General features: G+C 40.8%; 1 protein-coding gene across 1 annotated transcript; it reads right to left on the reverse strand.

Moving 5' to 3' along the window:
• Positions 1-461: 461 nt before the first annotated feature.
• Positions 462-26,510, reverse strand: emilin1a (elastin microfibril interfacer 1a). The gene is made up of 12 exons (XM_029425706.1): positions 26,131-26,510; positions 11,815-11,931; positions 9,349-9,554; positions 8,270-8,369; positions 7,606-7,714; positions 7,320-7,496; positions 5,639-6,916; positions 4,281-4,695; positions 3,810-3,935; positions 3,614-3,631; positions 3,380-3,514; positions 462-2,182 (listed from the first exon to the last, which is right to left on the reverse strand). Exons 1-12 carry the CDS (start codon positions 26,244-26,246, stop codon positions 1,863-1,865), a joined length of 3,117 nt encoding a protein of 1,038 aa, XP_029281566.1. The 5' UTR covers positions 26,247-26,510; the 3' UTR covers positions 462-1,862.
• Between the last annotated feature and the right edge of the window lie 27 nt (positions 26,511-26,537).

Consider the following 26,537-nt stretch of genomic DNA (forward strand, 5'->3'; position numbering starts at 1 on the left):
GTGAGTGACAGTGGAATAACAGCTATTGAGTGCAGAGAGGTTTATAAAGGGACCTGTAATTCCCATTGATAAGCAATGCATGTGCAAAGAATGGAAGAGGCACGTGATACTCTTTACTTCATGGGACTTCTTAAAAGTCATCAAGGTTCTTCAGCAGCAATATTAGAGCTATGATGGTAACGATACTGAACACAAGGTGTCACTGCAGTGCAACATAAGAATTGGCTTTTCTACTATCTCCTTGAAGTTCTCAGCTAAAATTAACCTACTAAAGTCAAGAGAAAGAGATGTGGGAGGTTTAAGTAGGAGCCAGAAATAAAAAATCAATCCAGCTGTGTGCATTTGTGAAAGCCAAAAAAGTGACAGATTAAATAAATCTAAAGCAGGCTAAACAGTGTGTAAAAACTGGCACATACTCGCTCATTTAATAAAGGCACACAATAAGGATAAACGTGAGACTGTTGAAATCAGCTGTGTAAAACAGGGTGTCTGTATTTGAGGCACACATATGGCAAACACATACAAAACATATACAATATCTGCAAGGTGAAGTGGTAACTCGTAAAAATCTTATATGGGCAAAACCGCTGAAAAATATTTACATTCCTTCAAGGTTATACAATGCATAGAAACATATAAAATGACATTCCCACACTGAACACTGAGGATAAACTGTGAAAGAAATATGCATTGTGAGCAAACCTTAATATGCTGATATTATTCCATGTATTTCTTCCACCCTAATGTAAATATAATGCAATATGTCAGCCAATCTGCTGTATTGTCTCTGCAGAAAATGTTCCTTTTAATTTCCATTTAAGAATATCTACAAACTTGATATCATGCACATTTTCCACTTCTGGAGATATTTTAATTAGACTTCTAAAGGCAGGAAGTGTTTGTATTCATGAAAGACATGGGATTTGTTGCATAGACACAAGGATTCAGCTTCCTTATGTATTATTATTAGCTTTACAAAAATGATAGTAACAGCTTCATAACTTTAACTACTTGATCCTTTTCCAACTTTAGATGGCCCTTATTAGGACAGAGGGGAAAAATCCCCATTCTTGCCCCTGACCACCTTCCTCCTCCCCTCATGTTTCTGGGCATAGCTAATGTCCTAAAATGGTCTTATTGTTTTGCTGTTGTATGATTTATAAAATCCTGTGGTTTTTCGAATGAACTGTCAGTGACTTCATTTGTGCATTTCCTTCTAAAGAATAGTGGTTTGGACTGTGTACCCTTCGCCTACATCACTCAGCATTTTTTCCAAGACAATTGGCATTCATTGTTGTGTTTCTGGGAATCAGCTTGTGGTCAAAGTGAAACTGTGAATATGTAGAAAAGAAACAACATTAGAAACTGTTTGAAATAACCTCTGACCATTTTATATGCTTTGAGTGGATTACACACAAAACAACAAAAGACCCCCACATCCTTAATCTTTTTTCTTTTGAATAAATGTCCTTTCATTAACACAAGAAAGACCTGAAGGCTATCTTGGTGTAATCGGTAAAAAATTCAAGTTTAAAGAACAGCATGAAATATGGAATTATAAAATAACCCTGCAGTGGCTTTTTCTGAAGACAGCACGTCATAGGTTAAAAAACACAAGGGCTCTTTGCACAAATAGTTTTCCTTAAAGCTGTGAAACACACAAAAAATTATTGTGATTGAAAATAACTTTTTTTGTTGTCCTATATAAAGTATATTTCTCTTTGCTGAATTCAGTCCAGTTATTTCAGTCTCTTTGAATGCTCAGCCAGTGGCTCTTTTTTTTAGAGTCCAGTGGACGAATGAAATGCTCTCATGTTGAACGTTTCACCGAGAGAGGCTGATTACAATGAGACCACATCAAATCAGATGGTTTCGTACAGCAGCATCCCGCTGAAGATGGTCAACGGTTCAGACGAGTAGGCCAGTTTGCCAGTGACGAGGTCGATACAGACTGTGTCCCCTGCCTCCATGGGCAGGATGATGTTGAAGACAGCCAGAGCTCCAGGGATGTGTTTGGCCTCCGCCATGGGCTTCTCCAGGCCTTCAGGTTGATATCCAGCTGAGTCCACTCGGGCCACACCAGTGTTGGACATGGACAACACAGCCTCGATCTTCATGTTTTTATGGCCCGTAAGTATGGCGCTGAAGAAGTACTTCCCACTCACTGGAGCTGTGAAATAACCTGAAGGATGGAAGCAGGTAACAAGAAAGACTAAATGTTGTGCATTTGCTGTCATGAAGACCTCAGACTTGTTTGCTCTAATAAACTTTGGAAGTCAATTTAATAATATGTGTTGAAAAATGAATGACAACAACACTATTTTAAAGGGTCAGAAACTACAATACAATAGAGGCGAGTGGAATTGTGATTGCCGTGCTCACATCATTGCCTGATTCAGAACAAATAGGTCTGGTCTTGTGACCACTAACAGCTATGTTCGCCAGTGTAGAAATAACTGACCAATCAGAGCTTTGTAGGCGGGACTAAAGGCTTTTTTCGCACTTTGGGCGTGACAAATACACAACTCGAAACGCTAAATACTCGCCTGTGAATATTTTGCATCAAAACTATTATCACTGGCAGCGATGTGAATTTGCGACAGTTGCAACAAAAAGTTTTAAATAGAAAGGTTATGGATTCAATATAATTTCCTATTTTATTAAATTTCCTTTAAACAAAAAGCTCTTACAGTTACACAGAGTATATGTCTAGGGCTTTCATTGTGAAAGGTAAGAGTAGAAATAGATGATCTGATATGCACCACCTTTGTCAACGTTGAAAGGGTCAATAAAGTTTCCTGTCTTGATTCGAACTACGAGCCTCTGTATTGTTTTATAATCCTCAAAAGTACAGACACAACGCATAAACCTCGGCTACACTACTATAGTGTACATTTTGACATGACATCCATCCAGCTCAGAAAAATCAACCTTATTCTGAAAAAAAGACTTCGCTTTGCCACGTCATGTTCGAGTTCTGTGTGGAAGCATTCATAACAAAAACAACAGTTTGAACAAACATATTGACGTGCAAATTAATGCACGGAGAAAACGCCCCCTGTGTGTGAAGCCTAACAAATCAACTAACTGAATAAAAAGTGAAAAAAGATCACAGGGTAATACACAACCTTACTGTCAAAATGTTTTAATAGATTTCTAAAGAATAAATGACTTGAAATGAAAGCTGCTCACAGTACGGTTTTTGGATTATCTTAACTAACTGTTACACTTTTTTTTCAATGCCATAAATTTAACAAAATGCATTCACTGCTGAATTTGGGTTCCGGCAGTGTTTTTAGAGTACTTTTCCTGGAGATGATTTTACTTAAAGAGAGTACTGATTTTGGTAAGCACCTGTTCAAATGCCAGCTGTACTCACCTGTCTTGGGATTGTAGTTATTATTTTCATTGACTAAGACCTTGTTGAACACTATGGTTCCTGCGTTTCTCATCGGCCGAGTCAGTGCAGCAGAGAAAGAAAGGCGAGGAACGTGGGCATCAGACCCTGCAAGACCTGATCATGGTGGAGAGACGTAGAGAAGGAGTTAGTCTGAAATAAAGATCAAACAGTAACAAGTGCTTTCATCTGCTGTTTAGTAAGACCAACACATACCCTGTTCACCTCTGAGACCTACAAAGTAAGATGAAAGATAAAAACAGTGAGTTAAACATCCAAAGATATCATTCTTGATGTTTATTTTTTTTGTTCTTATCAAAATGTATCCACAGTAGATGTGATGAGAGAAAGATCCAAGATAGAGCTTGTAAATCATGTTATTTTATTAAACAACATGTAGTATTGTCTTTACCTGGTGGTCCAGTTAGTCCCTGCTTGCCCTCTCTGCCTGGAGGTCCCACAATCCCTTGGGGTCCCATAGGACCCTGGGTTCCATGCTCGCCTCTCTCTCCACGGGTGCCCGGTAGACCAGGTGGACCTGGGGGAGAACAATATTTAATGAGAAATTACAGCTGGGAAATAGGCTACTGGAAATCTTCTTTAGCAGTAATAGTTTCTCTTAGGAAAATTCTAAAAACATGCACAGTAAGCCAAGAAAGACATTTAACCTGGTGTGCCTCAGGATTTGCCTTTCACCCTTGTGTTTACTAAAACTCCTCTTTCAGACAGATTGCAGACTTTATAGGCTCTTTACGTGAATGCTTCTCAGGATGACAGCCTGGATTCTTTCTTTGGTCTTTTTTCCCTCTTCCTGACCTAGCCTCCCTTGGACTATCTCTTGTCCAAAAGTCAAATCCCATTCCCTCCGTCCTTTGCAACTCACCCATGAAGTTCTGCTCTATGAAACTGTGGAACTCCTTGACCAAGTCCACCACTGAGGAATTCAGTCTGTGTATGTTGGAATGGACGTCCTCCAGCTGGACGTTCTGGATATTGTCGATAAGATCTCCTTGAGACGTTACTGTGACATTGAGTCCATTAACGCAGCTCCACAGCCCAGACACATGTCGGTTCAGGCCCTCCTTGATCCTCTCCAGGCTATCTGAAAAAGAGTCGAAGCGTCCGCACACTCCCTCCAGCTTGGAGAGTCTTCTCTCCAAGCCATCGCTGGACCGCCGGCACTCCCCCACCTCCGTCACAAAGTTGCTCCTAATTATTTGGATCTCTTTGCCCAGACCTCCGAATCGAATCTTCGAGTCGTCAACATGCTCCGTCAGCTCCTTCTGCAAATTGTCCACCTGGTAGAGAATGTAGATACGTGTTAATGTGTGTTTTTTGAATGAGTTCCTTTTGAGAAAGTTCTCCTATAAATATACATTTTTTAAACCTTGTCTCCGATTTATTTATCTTAAGCACACAAAAATATGTAAACCTATTATCCAAGCCATGTCTGTCAAGAAGACTCAAATGTTTATAATATGCTCAAATATTTTCCTAACTATAATAATATTATATGAAAACACCGTTGCCAAGATAACCATGAGGCCTGCTTGTTTGATATAGTGTTGTTTTCAAAGTCCATAAAGAAAGGTTTTACTGTAATATGTACTTTAACTTAATAAATAAACATATAGTTCAAAAGCAGTATTACAATCAACATTATCATAAAGGTAGCTTGATCTTTCCTGTTTAATTCTGACATCTACGTATTGTAGTACAGTGTCTCAACCTAGGGCTCCAGAACCCTAAAGGGGTCACAAGATAAATCTGAGGGGTCATGTTTAAAAAGGAACGAGGGGAGAAATCCTATTATGCTACACAGATTATAGTTATTTTCACTAAATCTTTGCTTTTTTTATCTAGCAATATGGCTCGTGGCACAGCGGCCAGTCTTTCCACAATGAAACTGCATTGATTGATTGCTATTTTTATTTGTCCAATACTTTGGCTGATTATATTACTTTTTAGTAGTGTTTTTCAACATTCAACATTTCTTTCCACCAGAATTATATGTCCCATTTAAGGACTTACAGAAAACACAACTAAACAGCTAACTATGCTATTACTATTACTATGAAACATTTAAATTAAATCTGAGAAGGGAAAACCTTTCTTTGGTAGAATTGCTGGCAACTCATTGAAAAATACAACCCATGACAATGGTCATGATTAGACAGTATCATATAAATCAGCAGCATAGCAGCATAGCAGCATATCTTAATCATCACTGCATCATCTTACCTCTGAGAATATGTTGTCCTTGGTGTTGGTCAGATCAGTCAGCGTGTTCCCATGTGTCTGTATAGTCCTTCCCAGGCCCTTCAAAGTGTTATTGATGGAGTTAAATGTGACCATGACCCCAGCCAGCTCTCCTTGAATGGACTTCAGATCTCCTCCTAATCTTCCACTGTGGACACCATGACCGTCCAAGCGTTTTTTCAGATCATTGATGTTGACTTTACACTGTCCGGTACACTCCTCCACTTCCTCTCTGAGTCGTCCCACTTCCTCCTGAAGGTTGGAGCACACCTGAGAGCAGACAGATTCTCCTGAGTCGACCTTTCGCCGCAGATCTGTCAATTCTGACTGGCACTTGCTGAAACCGATCTCGGTGGAGTTGGCGAGCGAGCGCAAGTCCTCGTCTACACTGCTGCAAATAGAACAGTCCTCAAAATCACGGCCCAATGTTTCAACCTCTGTGACAATCCGGTTGAAATGTTCGCCGCTCTCTCCCGTCACAGCTATTATCTTTTTGACATTGTCTGTTAAGTTGATCACTCTGTCAATCAGCGAGTCCCCTGACACGGACAAATCATTTAACCTGGTGTTAAACTTCTGGATGTCCTCTTGGTTGGCCACAACTCTCCACTCTAAGGTTTTCACCGTGTCATCAGTCTTACGGCCTTTTCCGTTCAGCCCGCAGGTCTCATTGCACATGTTTGTGGTCGATGTTAGCCTTCTGTCCAGGAAGGTTGTGATGTTCTCCAGCTGATTTAAACGCCGACTGTGGTCAGTGACCGTATCTCCGAGAACAGCCACGTCCAGCTCTATTTTGCCGATCTTGAAGCTGTGGTCGTCCAGTCGACTTAGGACCATGTTACGCAGCTGTGTGACGTCCCTCTGGACGTTGTCCTTCATGTTGTTCCCGGTGTTAGTACACCTCTGCTCTGTCTTCCTTACCGTGTTATTCACCCTCTTCTCCAATTCTCTCAGTCTGCCATTCAACCTGTCCTCTGTCACTCTTCCCTTTCCTCCACCTGTCCCAGCTAGCTCCTTATCCAGCCGCCCTTTAATAGTGTCACACTTGTTAGCTGTCGAGGTGACACGGACCTCTAGACCCAACAGCCTGTTCTCCAGCTCAGTGACTGTGTTGCAGCAGGCCTGGGAGCGTTGTGTCTCACTGTGGGATATGTCCAGGCTCTGCCTCAGGTGCTGGTCCATGGAGCTGATCAGCTTCTCCAGACCTTGGATCCGCTCCCTGTCCTCTTGCTGCTGGCGCCTTAGGTCCTCTACACCAGCCTGGAGGGAACAGAGAATATGAGGACTGGAATTCATTTGCTGGTTGTATAGTTTGTTTCAATTTTATATTATGGTGGTTGATAATGCGTCCCATATTGTTTGATTTCTAAAGTAATTTGTAACTTGCTATCAATGTATTTTCATCAAATCACCCCCCCTGAGCCTCAAGTTGAGTAAGGTATCCAGCTACAGTTTATATGAACCATTGGTAGATCTAAATGAGCTAAGAAATTAACTTCTTTGTTTTTTCAGAGGCCATTTTAATTTGAACTGAAAAGTTGTTTTGCTTCTTTAATTTTAACTAGGGCACTAGAAATCACACAGGGTGCCACCATAAAAATGGCTTTAACAAAGTAGAGTAATGTTTGTGCCTGAGATCGGATTTTTACATATTGAGCTTCACCTGGCAAGCGGAGCAGGACAGAGACACCCTTCTCTCCAGCTCCGTCAGTATCTCCTCCTTTAGAGTATTTAGCTGCTTTCCCCCAGGTCCTCCTTCTCCTCTGCCCACTCCATCTAGTTCATTGCCCCCTCCATTTACCAGGTGGTTGTTGATGTTGAGCAGGGTCTGGTCATGGACCTAAGCAAGTGAATGTCCACTTAAAGTAAAATGATCTACCCTTGCATGTAAATTCTAAACATAAAGACTGTAAAAATAATACAATAAAAGAGAAACATATGCTGTTTACCCTTGTCCTGTTGTAGAGATGGTCCAGCTTGGTCTGGATACTGTTGATAGTTTCCTTCATGTGTGGCTGAGCTGAATCAGCGGGAACAATTGCCCCATTCAGACCAGGCCTATACAGGAGAAGAGTTGAGAAAAGTGAAAAATGTAAGAATAATTTACACATTTCTTAATTTAAAAATGAATCATATACACTGGAAAGTGATGTGTGGAGAGGATGTGTTTAGTCTAAATTTAGCTGATTCTGCTTGTGCACAGTCAAATAACACATTCTGTGTATTGATGATTCATCCTATTGGGCTCTTGGTGAGGATTAACTATTTATAACTTCATACTATACCCACATCTCTGTATATATGTTAATAAACAAGAGTATCATCTCTCACTAAACTGAACTGCTGAAATAAACTACAATAAACATGAAATGACACACAGTGTACATTCCCCGTGTACTGGGTGATAGGAGTGAAGCAAGTGTGTTGCATGCAACTCAATTGGAACTTAGTTTCAACTGAGTTGCAACCAACTATACTTTCACCGTGTAAAGCCAGCCAAACAAAACAAAGAGTTTCCTGACTGTAAACAGGATTTTGGTGAGTAGATGAATATGCTCCAAGATATAAAACAAAAACATGAAACATGATGTATTAAAAAATACATCCACATACAGCCTCTGGTTTATGCCGTGGATGGTGGTCTGCATGTTGTGGAGGTCTTTGGACAGACCACGGATTGTTTCCTCCAGCTGTTTAATCTTCTCACTGTCACCTGGAGACAAAGAATAACAGCCATGTTTTTATATATACTGCATGCACAATGTGAAGTCAACAAAGCATGGAACCTTTAACATGTACAGACAGAGTTGTTAAGGGCGCTGAAAACCCTTTTTCTCAATCCGCTTCCTATACATTGCGATTACATCCTACATAAACATTTCCTGCTAAACTTTCAACCGTTTTGGTAATTTCAACTGAAATGTTTCTTATTTGTGTGTATGTCCTTGCTTTCATCACTGGAACAAGTTCAGAAGTAAGAGTTAGAGCTCAGTTAGAGAATGGTGATGTCATGTATTTCTGTGCACCAATCAGAGTTTAGCAACATTTGAATACAAATCTGATGACAGTTGGGGTGTTGTTTGCGTGTGTTTTCAGTGCCTTCAACCGAGTACTGATCAAACTACAGACACCGTCCTTATGAAAATAGTTTTTGGGTGTTGAACTCTTTTTTTCTTATTTTCAAGAACTTCAACTTTCATTTTTGCTTATTTACACTGGTGCTAACTGGAACCATATATGATTATTCGGCTATGAGAACCCCTTTTGGTTCCTAGTATAACCACTTATATACCATTTTATAAAGGTTCCACCTGGACACTTTCAGAGGGTTTAATCTAGAACCCAATATAAATGGGTAAACCTAGAACCATCTGTGAGTGTTCCCTCCAGAACCTTTCCACCTTCTACTTGATCAAGACCTACCCATGGGGTTCTACAGTGAACCCTTTTATATTTCAAATATTTCAAGGGTTTAATGTTGAACCCACCGAGCTATATAAAAAACAACCTTTTCATATGGGGTTCACTTATAACCCCTCTGAGGGTTTTACAATAAAGCATATTGTATTCTTCAGATGCAAAGAATAACTGAGTGCCATATATTGTATTATCAAAAAATAATCAAGTGCATCCTGATAACATAAAACCATATTTTAAGTAGATGCATTTTGGATTTCATAGAGCGTTCCTACCATCTCCACCTTCTCCTCTCTGTCCGCCGCCTGTGTTGTAGCCAGTCTGCGTGACACGGGGTTGCCCTCCATTGACCTGAGTGTCGGTGGTTCCCTTTGGCCCATCGATGCAGTTTTCCCCGGAATAACCATGGCAGCACTTCCACTCCATTTCTGTAACCATCTTGTAAGCTACCTTATACCTTGGCCTCCTGTATGTCCGGTAGCTGAGGATGATACAGACATTTCAGACATAAAAATCTCATCTGAACTTTTATTTGTGACTATTTGACAGGACACTAATGACACGGACTCATGACTTGATTTTTTAGCCCTGCTTGCAACGTGGCTCTATCAATGGCAATGTTGGTTTGACGGTTGGTTGGTCCACCACTTTTGTCCAGACTGAAATATCTCTACAACTTTTGAAACATTTATGGTACCATCAGGATGAATCCTACTTAATTTAGTGAAACTCTGACTTTTCATTGGGTCAAAAATATAATATACTTTGGTTTATGACCAAATTCCTGCAAAACATACCTGACATTCCCATATGTTGTTTTGTGTTTAGTGCAACAACAACAAAAATGTTGAACATAGACATTATACCACCTTAACATTTGCATGTTATCATTGCATTTAGCCAGTACTAAATCTTGATTTCTTGCTCAAAGACTAATCATCTGAAAAAAGATGGATTTTTTTTTGATAGCTCTTCTGTAGTTGTATCATTAATGTGTTACTTAGCTCTGTGACTCCCTGTTAGTAATGTTGGTAACGATGCAATAAATAGACCAGAATTGGCCGGAAGTCTCACTAAAGATTTATGGCAACGTCACAGGCACATTAACAAGCCCTGACTGTGAAGGTTTAGCAGGTTGCTCTCCTTTATGCCAACCCACAAACATCACTGTAGGTATCGCAGAGCCTTTTCTGCGCCATAGTAAAGATTTCATCTTCTAGCTCCCCGCTCTGAGAGCGTGAGAAAAAGGGATCCGCCGTACTCTCAGAGGAAAAACAAAAACGGGGCCTCGCGAGGTGGCGTGAGGAGGAGTTGGATAAAGAGTAAGAAAGGAGTCATAAAAAGAAAGAAAGACAGATTAAGATGAAGAGATTGTTTTTACAGGGTAGGAGACTAGACTGTGGTGCCTGGAACTCCTGTTGGCTTCATTCTTAGCATAGCCCAGGTTTAGTCTGAGGCCCCTGGCAAGCATGGGGATCAGGCAGCCAGGCTAGGGTCAGACAACATGGTGAGAACTTCAAAAGAGGGAAAACATCAGGAGCGCTTGATTAATGTTGTCTTGCGAGCAAAACATCCACATTTGGAAAAATCATTAAATCAATCATATCTATAGTAAATGTGCTTCAACATACCACCACATCTGCACCTGGCATACTGGAGCTCCACGAAAGTAGTGTGTGAGATTGAGAACAGTACTTCATTATTGGGTGGTGATGGCCTAGTTCCAAACAGAACACCAGATGGTTGTGAGTTCAATGCCAGTGCTGCCACCATTGTGCCCCTGAGCAAGGTACTTAAGCCTGAATTGCTCCAGAGAGACTGTCCCTGTAGTTAAATCACTGTAAGTCTTTCTGGATAAGGGTGTCTGCTAAATTACCTGTAATGTAATTATTGGGATTAACCAGACGAACACTGAGCAGTAATTTTAACCACTTCACACATGGAGGAGGAGCTCAATGTGAGAACACAAAGGTACGAAATCATTCGGACCACACATCAAACAGGCTTTTACTCTGCCAGCTCCTCAGTATTAAGTCTGTTTAATGTCCGATTGAGCTCATGTGTGAATGTCCTCCTGCACGCTCATTGTCCAGGACATTCATGGCGAGTGAGTGGGTGTGTTGATGACGTTTCCATGCGGCTGGCACAAAACCAGAAGAAAACAAAAATCCAGAAGAAGAATGGTAATTTACACAAAAATGCAAATGGAAAAAAAAAAGCGAGGCTAAGATGCAAGTCTTTCTTTTGGCAATGGCCAACGCCAAAATTGTCCGACAAATTCAAGGTATGGCAAATTTACGAGCCGCCTACATGACCGCGGTACAATCCACGTGAAGTTGAGCATCCTGCACGCTCTACTTTCTAGTAGGTGAGAATGCTTCCGACACGGAAAATGTGTGAAAGGGAAACTCCGGACAATGTGCAGACCTGATACTCCAGACATTATCCGGAGTTCATATGAGAAAAGAGCTAAAGTCTGTCTGTGTTCTGTCTACACACAAGTCCAGCTACAACCAGACACCTTCCTGACCAGACTCTCCTGAGAAAATGAGGAGCTTAGTGAATTCAGTATCCACAGACAGGAAACAGAGAAAATGTGGATGGATAGAGGAAACAAACTCATGTGGAATAGGACAGGAAGTTGGAGGAGCAAGATCGAATACAGATTAGATTCCAGCAACAGAGCGGAAGAATCAGAGAAGACGTGAAGTACGAAAAAAAGAGAGGTAGTAGATACTTACGCAACTCGAGGACATTGACCCCAGGTACAGCGTTGATAGTCTGGTTTGATGTACGTCTCCACCCCATCCTCCATCACACAGCTAACAGTGCGTGTCACCACATAAGCACACCAGTTCCTATGAAAACACACACAAGCAGGCAAAAGGAAATTACAAATGAATAACTGTGTGATGACTGGCAGTTTACAGTAAGTGTAGAGTCAGGCGTTGACACAAACATAGCAGCCCTCTTACACACACGTACACACTCAGTATACACTCTGCGCTACTCTTTGTTTCCAGGCAAAAGAAAGGAAAGATTTGCAAAAATAATAATCAAAAATCTGGTCATGAAACTCTGTGAAACTCCACTGTGAGTTTCCAGATCAATATCTCAAACCCCGGACTGATTATTTTTCTGTACAACATTCAAGAGAAATTGTCCGCTGGTGCAAATGTCAGATCAGTTCAGGATAACTGCAAGATTTCAACAATGGCTAGCATTGTATGCCTCCCAAACTCCACACCAACCAACCCACACAAAGACACACACACACACACACACACACACACACACCCACACACACACACACACACACACACACACACACACACACACACACACACTGTGCATATCCATGTGAAAAACCACCATTGGGTACATTCATTCCACACAGCTGGAAAACCAAAAAACAGAGCTGAAAGTGGTTGGGTAGAGCTCCCTTCAACATCACAATGAATCAATTGTATTAAAGGTAATAACTTGTGGTTGAACACTTGAGGTTAAAGTGACAGTTCACCCCAAAATCAAAAATAAATATTGTTTCGTCTTACCTGTAGTGCTATTTATCTAGATTGATTTGGTGTGACTTGCCAAGTGCTGGAGGTATGGGTCAAACTACATGCGCCAACAAGTAAACATGAGTCTTTCGTTCATGAGTGGGTGCATGTTTCCTTCTGTGCGGTGATACGATTGGCGGTTGTAGTCTGGTAGAAAGAAAAAAGTTCCTACATGAAACTGCTCACAACAAAGTCTGAGTAACCGGGTCATGATTTCTGAAAAGAGACTTCACTGTTGAGTTTTTCAAATGTATTTTTGGGCACTTTGAGCTCCACAAGTTTGATCGCCATCTTGTTCTAATATATTCGAGAAAAATCAGACATCTCTACGGCCGATATCTCCAACACTGAACAACTCACACCAAAACAATGTAGATGATAAAATAGCACTACAGGTAAGAACCTCCTTTAAACGTCCTTTCAATTTTTACTCAAATTCGGATTTTAAACCTAGATTCATTGATTTTGTAGCCACATAGTATGATATAGTGATATAGTTAGAAAATAGCTTTTTTACACATCCAGCAGACACGGAGCAACATGAGCATTTATTGGGAGTCGTGTTTCCTACCGCTTAGTGAATGAGTGGAATATTCAGTCCCATTTAAGTACTTTTTCTACTAAGTACTTTTTTTTTTACTAACTCCTGGAAATATCCAGCTCATAGCTGCCAAATGCTCCACTATGTCCACCAGCCATTCACTGACTTTGTCTGTCCCGTAGCGTACAATGGGTTTTTATAGAAAAACAGCTGCCTGCTGTGCCTGAAATAGTGTGGGTTCGTCACTATGAGCAACTTTTCACATTAGATTTGATCCATTGTTAATAAATAAAAATATTGATTATAGCAGTTTAAGGTTAATTCATGTTTCAACTTAATCCTACTCTAAATCCTTGCTCAACATATTCATTCTAAAATACCCCTGTTGAGTGAATACTGTCCAAATTCCACATAACAAAAACATTCTCATAAAAATGTCTTTAAACTCAAACTCAAAAGGGACATAATTACAAGAAACACACACACTCCCACATACTCCCCTTGTGACTCAATTTGACCTCCGTTGACCTAACAGCGGATAGGTTTAAGACACAGACGTCCTTCAGTCGCTTTCTATCATCATTTTCATATTACCCAGAATCCCGATCCACTGCTATTTCCCTCGTGGTTATTATGTCCAATTAGTGTCACTCTCAGATTCATCTGAGCGGGGCTATGAAGGACTTTCGGATAAAAGTTGAAGCATACAAGGAGTTCCTTCATGCTGGAATGTCAATCAGCAGCTTTCCTCACTTTGTCTGTCTTCATGGCTGTCAGTCTGTCTCTCTATGTCTCTTTCTTTCTATCTGTCTTCATGTCTGTCAGTCTTTCTCTCTGGCTCTGTCTCTCTCTCTCTGTGTAACTCATTTAGTTGTTTAGGCTTCTTGTCCGTGTGGATCTCTTTCTTCCCATCTCACTCTTTGTCTGACTCTTGCTGTCTCTTCCAATTCACCCCTCTCCACCTGCGTCTCTCCTAGTCCATCTCTGTTTATTTTCTGCTTCTTTCTCAACCTTTCAACTTGTTTTTATTTTCTCTATCTCACCCTCTGTGTTACTACACCTCTCCCCTGATCCCCCGAGACCGTGATCCTCCCCTTCATTCCAAAGCTTTTCTGACTAACTGATCCTCCCCTGTACCTCCTGACCTCCTGTTCCTGTTGCTACTGTACATGGGAAAGTGAACAGGACCAATTAACTCTACAGTAAGGGTTTTCTCAAGAATCAAAAGGAAAATTCAAATATACTGTGTATATATATATGGGACCACATGGCTTCGCTTTCCAAGGTTGGATCAACCTCATCACACCACACACACTGCTGGTAAACAGGCAGTTTAGTGTAGTTCCAGATGCACGAAAACTATCACCTCCAAATCAGTATGTTGTTTTCTTCTGAATGGGCCCAATTCACAGAAATGTCTCTTCAAAGTTCAGATGCTTATGATAATATGGAGATTCTGGGCTAAAGTCACAAGTATCTCTTTATTGCTAAATCCGATTACAAAGTATGATTTGATTAGGTCATCCACTGTAGAAATATTACTCGGCAAGCGGCTGTAGTTTCTTTCTCAGAAAATGACCCCCTCCCCCGGCTCAGTAATAAAACATTTGAACCTACAATGGCCTCAGCACACTGTATTAGTTTAGCTATACAGTTTTGCTTTTACAGTATTTGCTAACGTGATTTCTGCCGCCAAAATCTCAAAAATGTTTGTCAATGTAACAACATCAGACATATAAAACTCAATATCCATATTTGTATGAGTCTCAAAATCCATTATCAGTTGGTCAATTCTACATACCACTAGAGGTAAGTAAGAAAATATGTTTTATTTTTAATTTCTTTGGTGAACTGAACCCTAAACAAATGGTAAGGAGAAACTGTAAGGAGAAATTGTAGCTTCAGCTTGATGTTCTGACAAATTAAAAAAGTTCTTATACTCAAGTCAAGTTTTTTTGTATAGCCCACTACACTACATACAATGTCTCAATGGCATTTAACATCCTTTACCATAATCATTTCATTTTAAAAAGGTTCCAAATTAGCATGATTCTAAAGTAAGAAAAAAAAAGGTTTCCTTCATGTCGCAAAGTGTAGTTCAGGCTATACGTTATGCCTGGTGATGTTACACTGGAGCTGTATAGCATTGTAAGCCAGTAATGTGTGTGATGGTTTCTTTTTTGCAAAAGAAGACAGAATGTAATCTTGGAGCCCTAGCTTTATACAAAAAACAGCTTATGGAAAAACGTTTCACTATGTAAGTTTTGCTGATTATGTATTTTCACTGTATATCATGTTGCTTTGAGCTGATTCAAAATCAAATCTAATTTCGGGGGGGATTCATCTCAGCCTGGAGGCAACACCAAGTGGAGCATAAGGGAATGTCATTTGGCTGAAATCAAACAGTTCTGTAGCTCCTTTCCAAAGACTTGCGGTTCTTCACAGTGTTTCACATGGCCTCCTCTATGTATTGCTTTGCTTCACTGTTCTGTGGTTCGTTACATTGGAGTTAATGATTCTATCAGAGCTTGGAGCGCTGGTGTGTCAGAGCAAAACTCTGCCACCATACATCTGAAAACAGCCAACGTCAGCGCTTCCAAACACAGCTGTCTCTCTCCTCACAGTGATTCCCATTGCATTATGCCCTGGTTTATCTGCGGTTTCTAATCCTGTACTGTCCATGTTGGATGCAAAGTATCTCCATCAGGAGCTGGACCAACACAGAAGGGATAAAAAACATTTGAAATAAGACAGCGGTGATAATTCAAAACAGCTCTGTTTCTTCCCCCTGTAGTTCTACTGTTGTTTTTGTCGCTGTGATTCAGTGGGCCAGTTCTGACAATCTATTATCCTGACTAACTGACTCCCAGGGTCACAGACACAGCAGATAAAGTATAAAGTTGGCAGCGTTCACACCCTATCTGCGCTGATGGAGAACAGACACTGTTTATATAAATAAACCTAACCATCTCTCTTTTTTTCACCACTGAGCAGAGACAGATGTGGACACATACACGCACATATACATACAGACTAGTGATGGCGGAAATGAACGAACAAATCTTTATTCAACGACTCTTTTTAGTGTGCTCTTCAATCCCTGACTTTTCCCACTCGCTGTTACTATAGATACGGCTCACGCTGCGTGCTAAGGTGGAGCAGTCACTCAAAGCGTAGGACAACGAGACGAATGTCTTTAATATAATATAATAATATAAAAGTGACTCGAGTCAAGACAGCCTGGCAGCTGCAGCAACAGCACCAGGACCAATTGACTTGGACTCAAATCGATAGAAACGGCAGGTTAATGGTGCATTCATGTGCTCCTCGGATTGTGCCATTTCCACAGTTGGGAAGTCGTTCTTCAACTTCGGTGTGTTTATGAGCTTTAAGGTTGAAATGTGGAGACGCAATAAAGAAGATGTGTAGTATTTTATTGCTAATAGCGTTTAAACAACACGTTAATAGCCGTTTCCTGTATTTGCGTGACGCGGACGGATGTTAATAATTAACCGTTTAACACATTAACAAACTGCACGAATGTTGACAAATTAATGCTATCAATTAAACAGCAAAAAAATAACTAAAAGGAGAATAGCTAACCTTCAAGGTCAGCCCACCTTAAGTGAGCCTGAGCCGGAGTTGTTGCTAAACCCCTATATTTTAATCCGCTTGCAATGCACTGGCAGAAACCCTAACAGATAAACGTTATGACAGGCAGACACGCAAAACTGGCAACCTCACAGCTAAACTACATGATGCTGTGGAGACTTAAAGTTGCTGGGTAAGTGTCTGGATGTGTCTACGACAATGCACGAGACACCGTGGCTGCTAAAACTCTCCCAGAAGAGTAAACTCAGTTGCCTGTTTTAAGCATACACTGCAGCTGGTGACAAATAATGGATTGAACCTGTCGTTAAATGTTTTGAAACATCGCATAGCCTTTGTACATACAAGTGGGATGCTGAATCAATGCATTAAAATTAATATTTTATATCTTGATTAATGTAAACTTATACATGATGACTGCTAATGCATTGCAGAGAGGTTTTGTGGGGCGGTCAGCACTAGCTGTCGACCGTGCATGTACTACTCACAGAGCATCTCTGGAGAAACTGACCCCATATTTCGCAAAAAGTATCAAAACTCGAAAGGTTCGCAAGGTTTGAAAGGTTCGATACATTTACATGTATCAACTCAAAGGAACCAATTATATAAAAAGAATCGGTCCGCACATCACTACTACAGACGCAAACACACAACTCCCTCCGTCTCCGCAGCTTCCAAACACCCACACTTACTCTGCACACCATGGTTCATTTTCCATCTTTCCATCATGGGCTCCTAACTCCAATACATAAGAGAAGCCTTTATGTTTGTAGGAGGATGACTAAGTGTTAGTGTCCAGAATGCAGCAGCCCCGACTGGTCTTCAATCTACCCAAGTTCTCCCACACTACACTGCTTCTCCGCTCCCTTCACTGGCTACCAGTGGCGGCCCGAATCTGCTTCAAGACTCTGGTGCTGGCCTACCGTGCTGTGAATGGATCAGCCCCTTCCTACATCCAGGCCATGGTCGAACCATACACCCCAGCGCGTTCACTTCGCTCCGCGTCGACCAATCGGCTCACCACTCCCTCACTACGAGTGGGACCCAGATTTCTCTCAAACAAAACCCCCCTGTTTACTATCCTGGCTCCAAAATGGTGGAACAACTTCCCCATTGATATCAGGACAGCAGACAGTCTTTACACCTTCCGTCGCAGACTGAAAACTCACCTGTTTCGACTGCACCTCGGCGAATGAAGAAAACTAAATAACTGTTCTTTGTATGTTGCACTTATATTGGTTTGGCTTATTATATCTAATAGTTGAATTTGTATTCTATTGTTTCTGTATGTTGCACTTATGTTGCTGCACTTCAAACGGGCTTATTTGAAGACAGTGTTCACTTATACGATTGTACCTATTTGAAGCAATTGTAATTACAAGACTCTTGCTGTTCGGAGTTGTATCTCCATGATTGTTTGCACTTCTTGTACGTCGCTTTGGACAAAAGCGTCAGCTAAATTAACTTTAATGTAATGTATTGTGTGTGTGTGTGTGTGTGTGTGTGTGTGTGTGTGTGTGCGTGTGTGTGTGTGTGTGTGTGTGTGTGTGTGTGTGTGTGTGTGTGTGTGTGTGTGTGTGTGTGCACGTGCCTTCGCTTATGCATATACCCTTCACAAAAAAGAGTACAGTGAATTTGTTAATGTGTGCATGGGTGACAAATTCAAAGCATTTGAATAAGAACATTTTAGAAGCTCTAAACCCATTGGCCTTTCCTTGTCTCTCTCTCTCTCTCTCTCTCTCTCTCTCTCTCTCCCTCTCTTTCGCTCTCTCTGTTCCTCTAACCAGTGTGAAGTTAAGCATTCCAAACAGTAATCCTATGAAGTCCAATTAATCTAAATGGCCGCAGAGAAATTGCTGAGATGAAAGTCCAATAACTATACTTGGCATATTTTCCATAAGTGTGAAATACAATTATAAGCACATACAAGTCATTAAACAGACAAACACATGCATTCATGCACTCACAAGAGACTTACACAGCCAGACAAGGACTCTCACAGGCATGCAGATACACACATAGACACAAACATAAAAAGATTGTGAGGCTAACCTGCTTATTGTCCCACTTTACTACATCGTATTCTTAACATACTAATGCCAATTAAACATGAAAATGACAGTAAACAACGTAACATGGTGTTTAATTGACAGTGTGTGTGTGTGTGTGTGTGTGTGTGTGTGTGTGTGTGTGTGTGTGTGTGTGTGTGTGTGTGTGTATGTGTGTGTGTGTGTGTGTATGTGTGTCTTCAATGGCATATTCAGCAGCTAATCTCCCTGTTTCCTTTCCTTTATCAGAACCACAGAAAAATAACAACTGCACATAAACAGTCCAGTTCCTGCACATATTTCTGAATGTTTATTACTACAATATGTATTTGTAGAATGTTTAGCAGATAACAGCAGATAAAGACAGACATGTCAATAACTTATTTATATACAGAACTTTATTTCCCAGAGATCTCAGGGTTTCCAAAGATACCACTACGGTAATAGTATTATTAGACATCAAAATCCAAACCAAGGCTAACTTGACTGCAGTGTTTTATGGTGCTGTTCTGTCTTATTTGTCCGTGCCCCCTTTTTCTTTTCAATCTTGCTGCAACGTTATAAATAAAACATTTTGTTGACCAAAATTGACAAATCAACCAACCACAGTCCTTTTGTTTTCTCTCTTGTAAAACTAAATGTTTATCAGAAGTGTTGTCTAACACCATGTTTCACTTTTACAAGTGGAAAGACTTCAAAGATGAGGTCTAACTGGTTGGGTTGGCAAATCCAAAACAGTCATCAGTGGAACAGCATCAAACCATCACCAGTACTGTGTATGGCATTGCTGTGTGCATGTGCATATTTTTGGCAAAGTGATACAGATAAAGCCATAAAGACATTCTTACTTTGATTATTTTCTAAGAAAAAATCTACAGTGTATTTTAAATCTGCATTGATTGATGCCACTTATGGGCAGTGGAAACAATCTGTAAACACAATATGGCATGTTGCTAATTTACACAAGCAGCAGATACGTAGCACTAACGCCTGAGGTAAATATCGGGCTCTTTAGCTGCTAAATGCTCCACTGTGATCACCAGTTAGTCAGTAACGTTGTCTGTGTGCTGTTGGGTGTTGAGCAACTGCTGCTGCATCTGGAAACAACACAGATGAGAGCGGTGAGAGTAAACCAAAACAGTGAAGTTGCGGGCCGTAAAACCAAAACAATGAGCTGAAAGTCACTAAAATCAAGTCTAGTCAAGTGATAAGTTTCTGTGTTTGTCACAAGCGGCCACTTTCTCATATTTATAGTCAAGTGATAAAATATTGACTATAGCAGATTTAAGGAGAAATACATGGGAAAGGGTGAGCTGAAAGTGACAAGCACAAAAAGTAGTATTAGCATATCAGGAGCTGTTTGACGCACATTAAAGACATACCCAGATGGATACACAAACAAGCACAGGAAACTAGCCTCAACACACTTACATGCTTGTTAATTAACACAAATACACTTTGTCCTTCTCCTGCAAACACATACATACAAACAATGTTTTCATTACTTCCCTGCCAGGCGCCGAGCAGCGAAACATCCATTGTACACGTCTTCTTTTTTATTTATTGAGCCATAACTCAGTGTGAGTGGAACTCTTACACCTGTCTGAGCATCACTTTATTTTCCAATAAATTTCACCGCCTTATAAAAATGCAGACATGCACTTCACAGCCATGCAAGAAGCTGTGGTCTGACAACTCAACCCACACATACCAGGTCCATGTTATTCAAAAGCATCTCTGCATGAGCCCTACAGAGGAGAATTGTGGGTAAAACGGGAATAATCATTGACAAAAGTGACATAGAGAGTAAGTGGGAGTAAAATGGAATGTAAGAAAGAAAAAAGGGGAGCTGAGGTTTACTACTTAAACAAAGAAGTCACTTGGCGGCGCCTATTGTTGAGAGATCTTTCATTTAGCTTCAAGGGAAGGCTTCGACAGCAACCTGAATGAGTGGATGGAAAGAGGCGTGTCTCACTGTGGCCCAAAGGTCAAGCACCCCTCCAACATCCTTGTAAAGGTATACCCCCTGTACACACACCGCAAAGCACACAGACTGTCACAAACGACAACATACACACTCGAGTGCACTCCCTCATGCTAGAGTGATCGCACACCAACAGACAAACACAATGGCAGACATACGCATTCTTCCAGTCCCTCTGGGCTGTCGTAAAATTTAATTTTACTTGCACACCATTTTCTCTTTGGACTCGTTCCAGCATCAAGGGACAGGGTGACTGTGTAAACTTCTCTCTGATTGTTTAGCCTGGCGGTCACGAAGATATACAAAGAATGTCCATGATACTGCCATTTGCTTTAGCATTATCGCTCAGATACGTCAGCGTTCGGAGGGCTGCAGGGTTTTGAGGCTCACTTGAATCTTAACCATTTATGGAGGCATGCGCATTTCAGACATAAATCTCCTCAAAGCCTTGACATTTCACTTGCCCAAAAATAACACAGACAATTTATGCAGGTAAATCTTTATTAGCTGAAGTACAAAAACAGTCAATTCAGTGAGATGTCTTGTCTTGTAGTTCTGTTTAGTCTGTAAGCTGAGAAGAGGTTTATAGTTTGTTGTTCCTGTGTGGTGGGATGGGGTGAATATTGGGAAGGGATCCAATTGTCTATAGTATTCTGTAAGTTTATCTAAATAAGGTAAAGAAAGCTTTCTCAAATGAAATGCGTGCTGGGAACTATGGTAACTGAACTACAATGGCTGTGACTGGAAACGATCCCTTTTCCCACATTCACATTACCATATATAATTAGATTTGTTTATTGCTCTAATTAGCAGTAAGCATAAACTCAGACAGTTGAAGTGAATGTGGATCCTTGCCGAGAAGAGGACAATCCGGTTATGGCCTAATTGCCTGGCGACGTACTGTCGCATTTTGGTACGCTATCACAATTGTAGTGACAAGGCCTTTTCACCATATTATAGTGCATTGTGGGAAATATATAATGCTATCAAAGCTTTTCCCGCAATTGTGTCTTAAGATTCATACGCTAAGAAACTTCTGCTGCACTGGAGCCACTGGGGTGGATTAGCTTGCTCCAAGGCAATTGTTAAAAGAAGCTTAGTGATTACTGACAATTATTCTCTCTCTGTGCCCAGATTTCCTTACCATATGGCATTCTCAGGGGACTCTATCACCATTAGAGAACAAGAATTACTGATGCTGTAATGTATTCCAGAAGTTATTTTGTTATGACCTCTTTAATTTCACCAATTTCTTTTCAACAACAGAAGAGGCATGAACTCAGTGCCATTTGTCATACAGTATGTAGAAAGAGAAATACAAATAGCAAATAGTTCTGCGAAACAAGTGAAACAACATTGACGCTTATAGAAGATGTGTTATAGTGTACTGCTTAGATTGTTAGCTGTCTCAGAATTTTAACGCTTTCACAGTGTGTTTTCAGTTTCTGTTTGTTTTCATGTCTTCTTCGGCATTCGGTTGTACTTAACTCCACCCTCTCTTTGTTACTTATTGTTCAGAAAAACCAAGATGGCCAAAAAACAACATGGTGACGGAAGAACTGCCAAACTCAAAGGCTTTAAATTGGTAGTGGCTACTTAGTGTAGCATACAGTATGTCATTCATGGAATTTAACCCTAGTCCAAATCATGAAAAATGATTTGGCCATTACTGGGTTTCTGGCCCCAGAACATAAGTTTGTCTCTTTGGCTCTCCTGTTTTTTTCTGTTACAATCCACAAAGAAGGAGGCCATAAAACAGCCTATTTTAAACAACTGAACTCCAGAGATTGAATAAGAGAAACATGTGTGCATTTATCTATCTAATGGCCCCTGCATGGAGCACCCCAATGCTAATGTAAAGAAAAAGATGTAGGGGGAAATAAGTATGACAGCAAGATGATGATGAAGCATGCCCTACCATCCAGCGGTGATGTAATGTCTTGACCTTTAAACTGTTCATGAACCTAAACATATCAGCAGTCTCCCTGCATCCAGCCCTCAAACACAGCGCTCCTTGCCTCTTCCTGCGTCGTTGTCTGGAGCTGTTGGGGTGACGTGTAGCTCTGACATTTTGGCAGGAGATGTGTTAGACAGCTCAGGGTCTTCCTGAGCCGCACCTCAGACCCCTGCTGGATGTCTTCAGTTCATTCAACAGCCTTTATCACTTATGGAATACTTCACACATCTGTCAAAACAGATCAATTGGGTTCAAATGGATGCCGGAGGGGCAAAACGCATTGCCACGGGCCAGTGCATTCTTCCTCTCCGATGCGTCACTTTGTGTGTGTGTGGTTTGTATGTGTGTGTGTACGTCACAGGCCAGCCAGGCTGACTCCTTCATAGACTACTGGTTTCAGCAAGGGGGAAGGCCTTTAAGGACCCAGGCCCTGTCTTCTCTTCTACTGTCAGTCTGTCTTTTCTCCTGTCCTGTTGCTCCTCCCCACCGTCTCACTCTTTCATCCTCTCTTGTCACGCCTGCTCGGGTTCTCTCTCTTTTCTCCAGATCCTCTGTTTCATTTAACCTCTTTTCTCTTGTCTTGCTAGTTCTTTTACCTTCTTTTTTTCTTCTCACTTATCCACAGAAGAGAATTAAGGCCAGGAATAAGGGGAAAAAATAATAGGAGGAAGATTTTTTATTTATTTTGCGAATAAAGTTGAAATGTCAAGAATAAAGTCAAACTTTCAGTTAATGCGCTAGCAATAGTTGTTTAATTTATTATTATTTTTAGATTGAAATTGAAATTACATTTCAACGTAAATGTCAACCAGGGACAAAGTTCTGTTAAGCCGTTGTCTTAGACAGAACTATGACAGATTGTGCAGTTCAACAGCCACACTTTAGGGATTTACGTTTCCCACTTGCACATAGCACTGCGATGGCGTCCGCTCCACCAGAACTTAACACCGAACGGAACTTTGTCAATGACGTCAATATACTACTTTTAAAGTACTACTTTATTGCCAATCACAGGAATATGGTGTATAGAAAGTGTTAAATACTATATCCCGAGGTACCTACACTTCCTGAAGGCAACATGGTTGAGGAAGGTCCTCAGCCTTCTTTGTTTTGCTGTCACTCACATTTCAATGCCCCTCTCAGCTGTAGCCACACCCCCCACACCAGATCAGGGTCAAAAGTCTGAAAGTGAAAAACTACGATATGAAAGTGAAAAAAAGGTCGAAAACCGAAAAAATAAGATTTGAAACTATAAAAAATGAAATCTTCAAAAAAGAAACGAGAACTCAAATATCTAAATATATATGAAAGTGAAACATTTTAATAAATGATTTATTCTAAAGAATTACAGAACTGAATCAAAATAATATTCAACCTGAAACTACTTTTCAAAACTTGAACTTTCAGTTTCAATTTCTTTTTTCGCTCCATATCTTTTTTAGCTCCATATACCGGGTACTAATACAATTCAGTACTTATCTCACCCTCTCTAAATCTGATACTCTTTCTTTCATTCACCTATCCTTCTCTTGACCTTTTATCACTCATTTCCACTTACTCAATCCATTCTTTCTCAATCTGTTGCCCTATGTCTTACTCTTTCTGTTCCTCCCTCAGCCACAGTAGTAGTAGTAACAGTTTAGCTTCATCAAACACTAAAGAGAACAGCCATCCATGTCTCATCCCTCAGGCAGCCACAGCCACAGCCACAGCAGCACACTTTGCTCTGATGTGGAGAAAACCCTGATAGAAGCTCATATTGCAGGAGCTCAATTTCCAGAAGCCTAGCCTGCCTTGCATACACACAAACACACACGTTAAGTACAAACACATGCAGGCATGCAGGCAGACACATAACACATGTGAGAGATTGTCTCTGTCATTCATTCACTTGTTCATCCTTTTATTCATGCACACACACCTACATTTTCAGTCATTCAATTTGCCAAAACTTCCTAATTCATTAATTTACAAGCACACACACACACACACACACACACACACACACACACACACACACACACACACACACACACACACACACACACACATCTGTCTATAGAGGTGAGGGGGTCGTCCACATATGGAGCCCTCAAGCAGAAGCTCAATTACATGCTAATAACAGACTATGGGGCAGCAACAGCACAATAAAAACATGCATGTGTTGGCTCACTGACAGTATTAACAGCTTTATGAGCAGGGACTCCAACAGCCATCACTGATTTACAAGCAACTATCAATTATCTGTCTCTAAGATCTAAATGATTTCCTGACTGTCCCATAGAAAAGGGCAAGATGTGCAGTTTGGGAATCCTAAATCTGAATCACTCAATTACAAATCCAGAGATCATACACTACCTGTCGTCTTGATTAATGACATCCACAGTTCAGTATCCCTGCAACTTGTCACTCCCTGTAGAGCCAATTCACCTTTACTTGACTGGAACATGCTGTTTGCCAAAATGATGAATTCCCCTCCAACAAAGCTGAAGCTGGGGGCGCTGCAAGAAACTCTAGGCCCCCTGAAAACCTTTCACTAGGGGCCCTGAAACAGTAAACATCTATAATCCCTATAAACCCTGTCCAGCTCTAGCCCCCCTGTATCATCACACAAACCCAACCCACCCATCAACTCCCAATCAAGGAGGGCCCCTGCAGTGTAAGAGGCCTAATCACCAATAAGATATTTCCTCAGAAATAAGAATTTACAACATGTGTACTTCTGCAAAAAGTCATATTTTCACGTTATGTTCTCAGAAAGAAGGTAATGATCGGCAATACTGAGAAGATGTTGTCCCATTCGGCCCCATAGGGGAGGGTTTTTTTTGGTGCTGGTTTTTTTAGTCTTAAATTAAATTATTATTCATTAATTTATTTTCACAATCAATTATTCAAGTGAGATTATTTGAGATGTGTCGTAGTGTAGTGTAAATTACAGGGAATCACACAGTAGGGTTGCAACTAAAGATTATTTTTTATCATCAATTAATATGTTGACTATTTTTGTGGATTAATCAACCATCAATTTTCCAGAAGTCTTCACAAGCCATGTTCTCTCAGACAAAACACAGATATTCCATTTATAATCATAATATATTTATAATATATTTTTATAATTCTTCCCATTTGTCAATCAATAATGAATTAATCGCTCAGTTGTTTCAGCATCTATTTCATATGTTGTTAGGAAGGACCCACTGGAAGCCCCTAAGGACCCCTGAAGGTCACCGTACCTCACTATGGAAACCCTCCCCGTCATCATAATCTTAAATAAACATGTTTCCAATGAAGGCTTCAACACAACTAACCACAGGTATAAACATTCACACACGTGTGATTCCGTTCTTGTTGGTCCTACCTGTGTCTGCTCGCCGCTCTCTGTCCCGTCTGAACACTGGACTCCGAATATCCAAGACCCCAGCTAACCCGGGCCAACGTGAAGGCAAGCAGGTAAAACACCGTCTCCATCCTCATTTCTAGCGTGCGTTAAAAGCAAAGAAATGTCATTAAGTTCCAACGTTTATCCCGGAAAAGTTCACGGTTACGGTGTTCTTCAGTGACGCGCTGTGCGTAAAAGAAGATGGAGAGCCATGGCTTCAAAAGTCTCACAAACTCCGCAGAGTCCAGGCAAGTGCATTTCAGATGGTAAACGACTACTGCTGCTGCTGCTGAGGAGCGGAGCAACAACAAGAAAGTTTCCTGTCAGAGCTCCAAGAGCAGTCATGCCCGCTCCCTCTCTCTCCTTCTCGCTCGCTCGCTCTCTCT

This window comes from Cottoperca gobio, chromosome 24, assembly GCF_900634415.1.
Source record: "Cottoperca gobio chromosome 24, fCotGob3.1, whole genome shotgun sequence".
Lineage (NCBI taxonomy): Eukaryota > Metazoa > Chordata > Actinopteri > Perciformes > Bovichtidae > Cottoperca > Cottoperca gobio.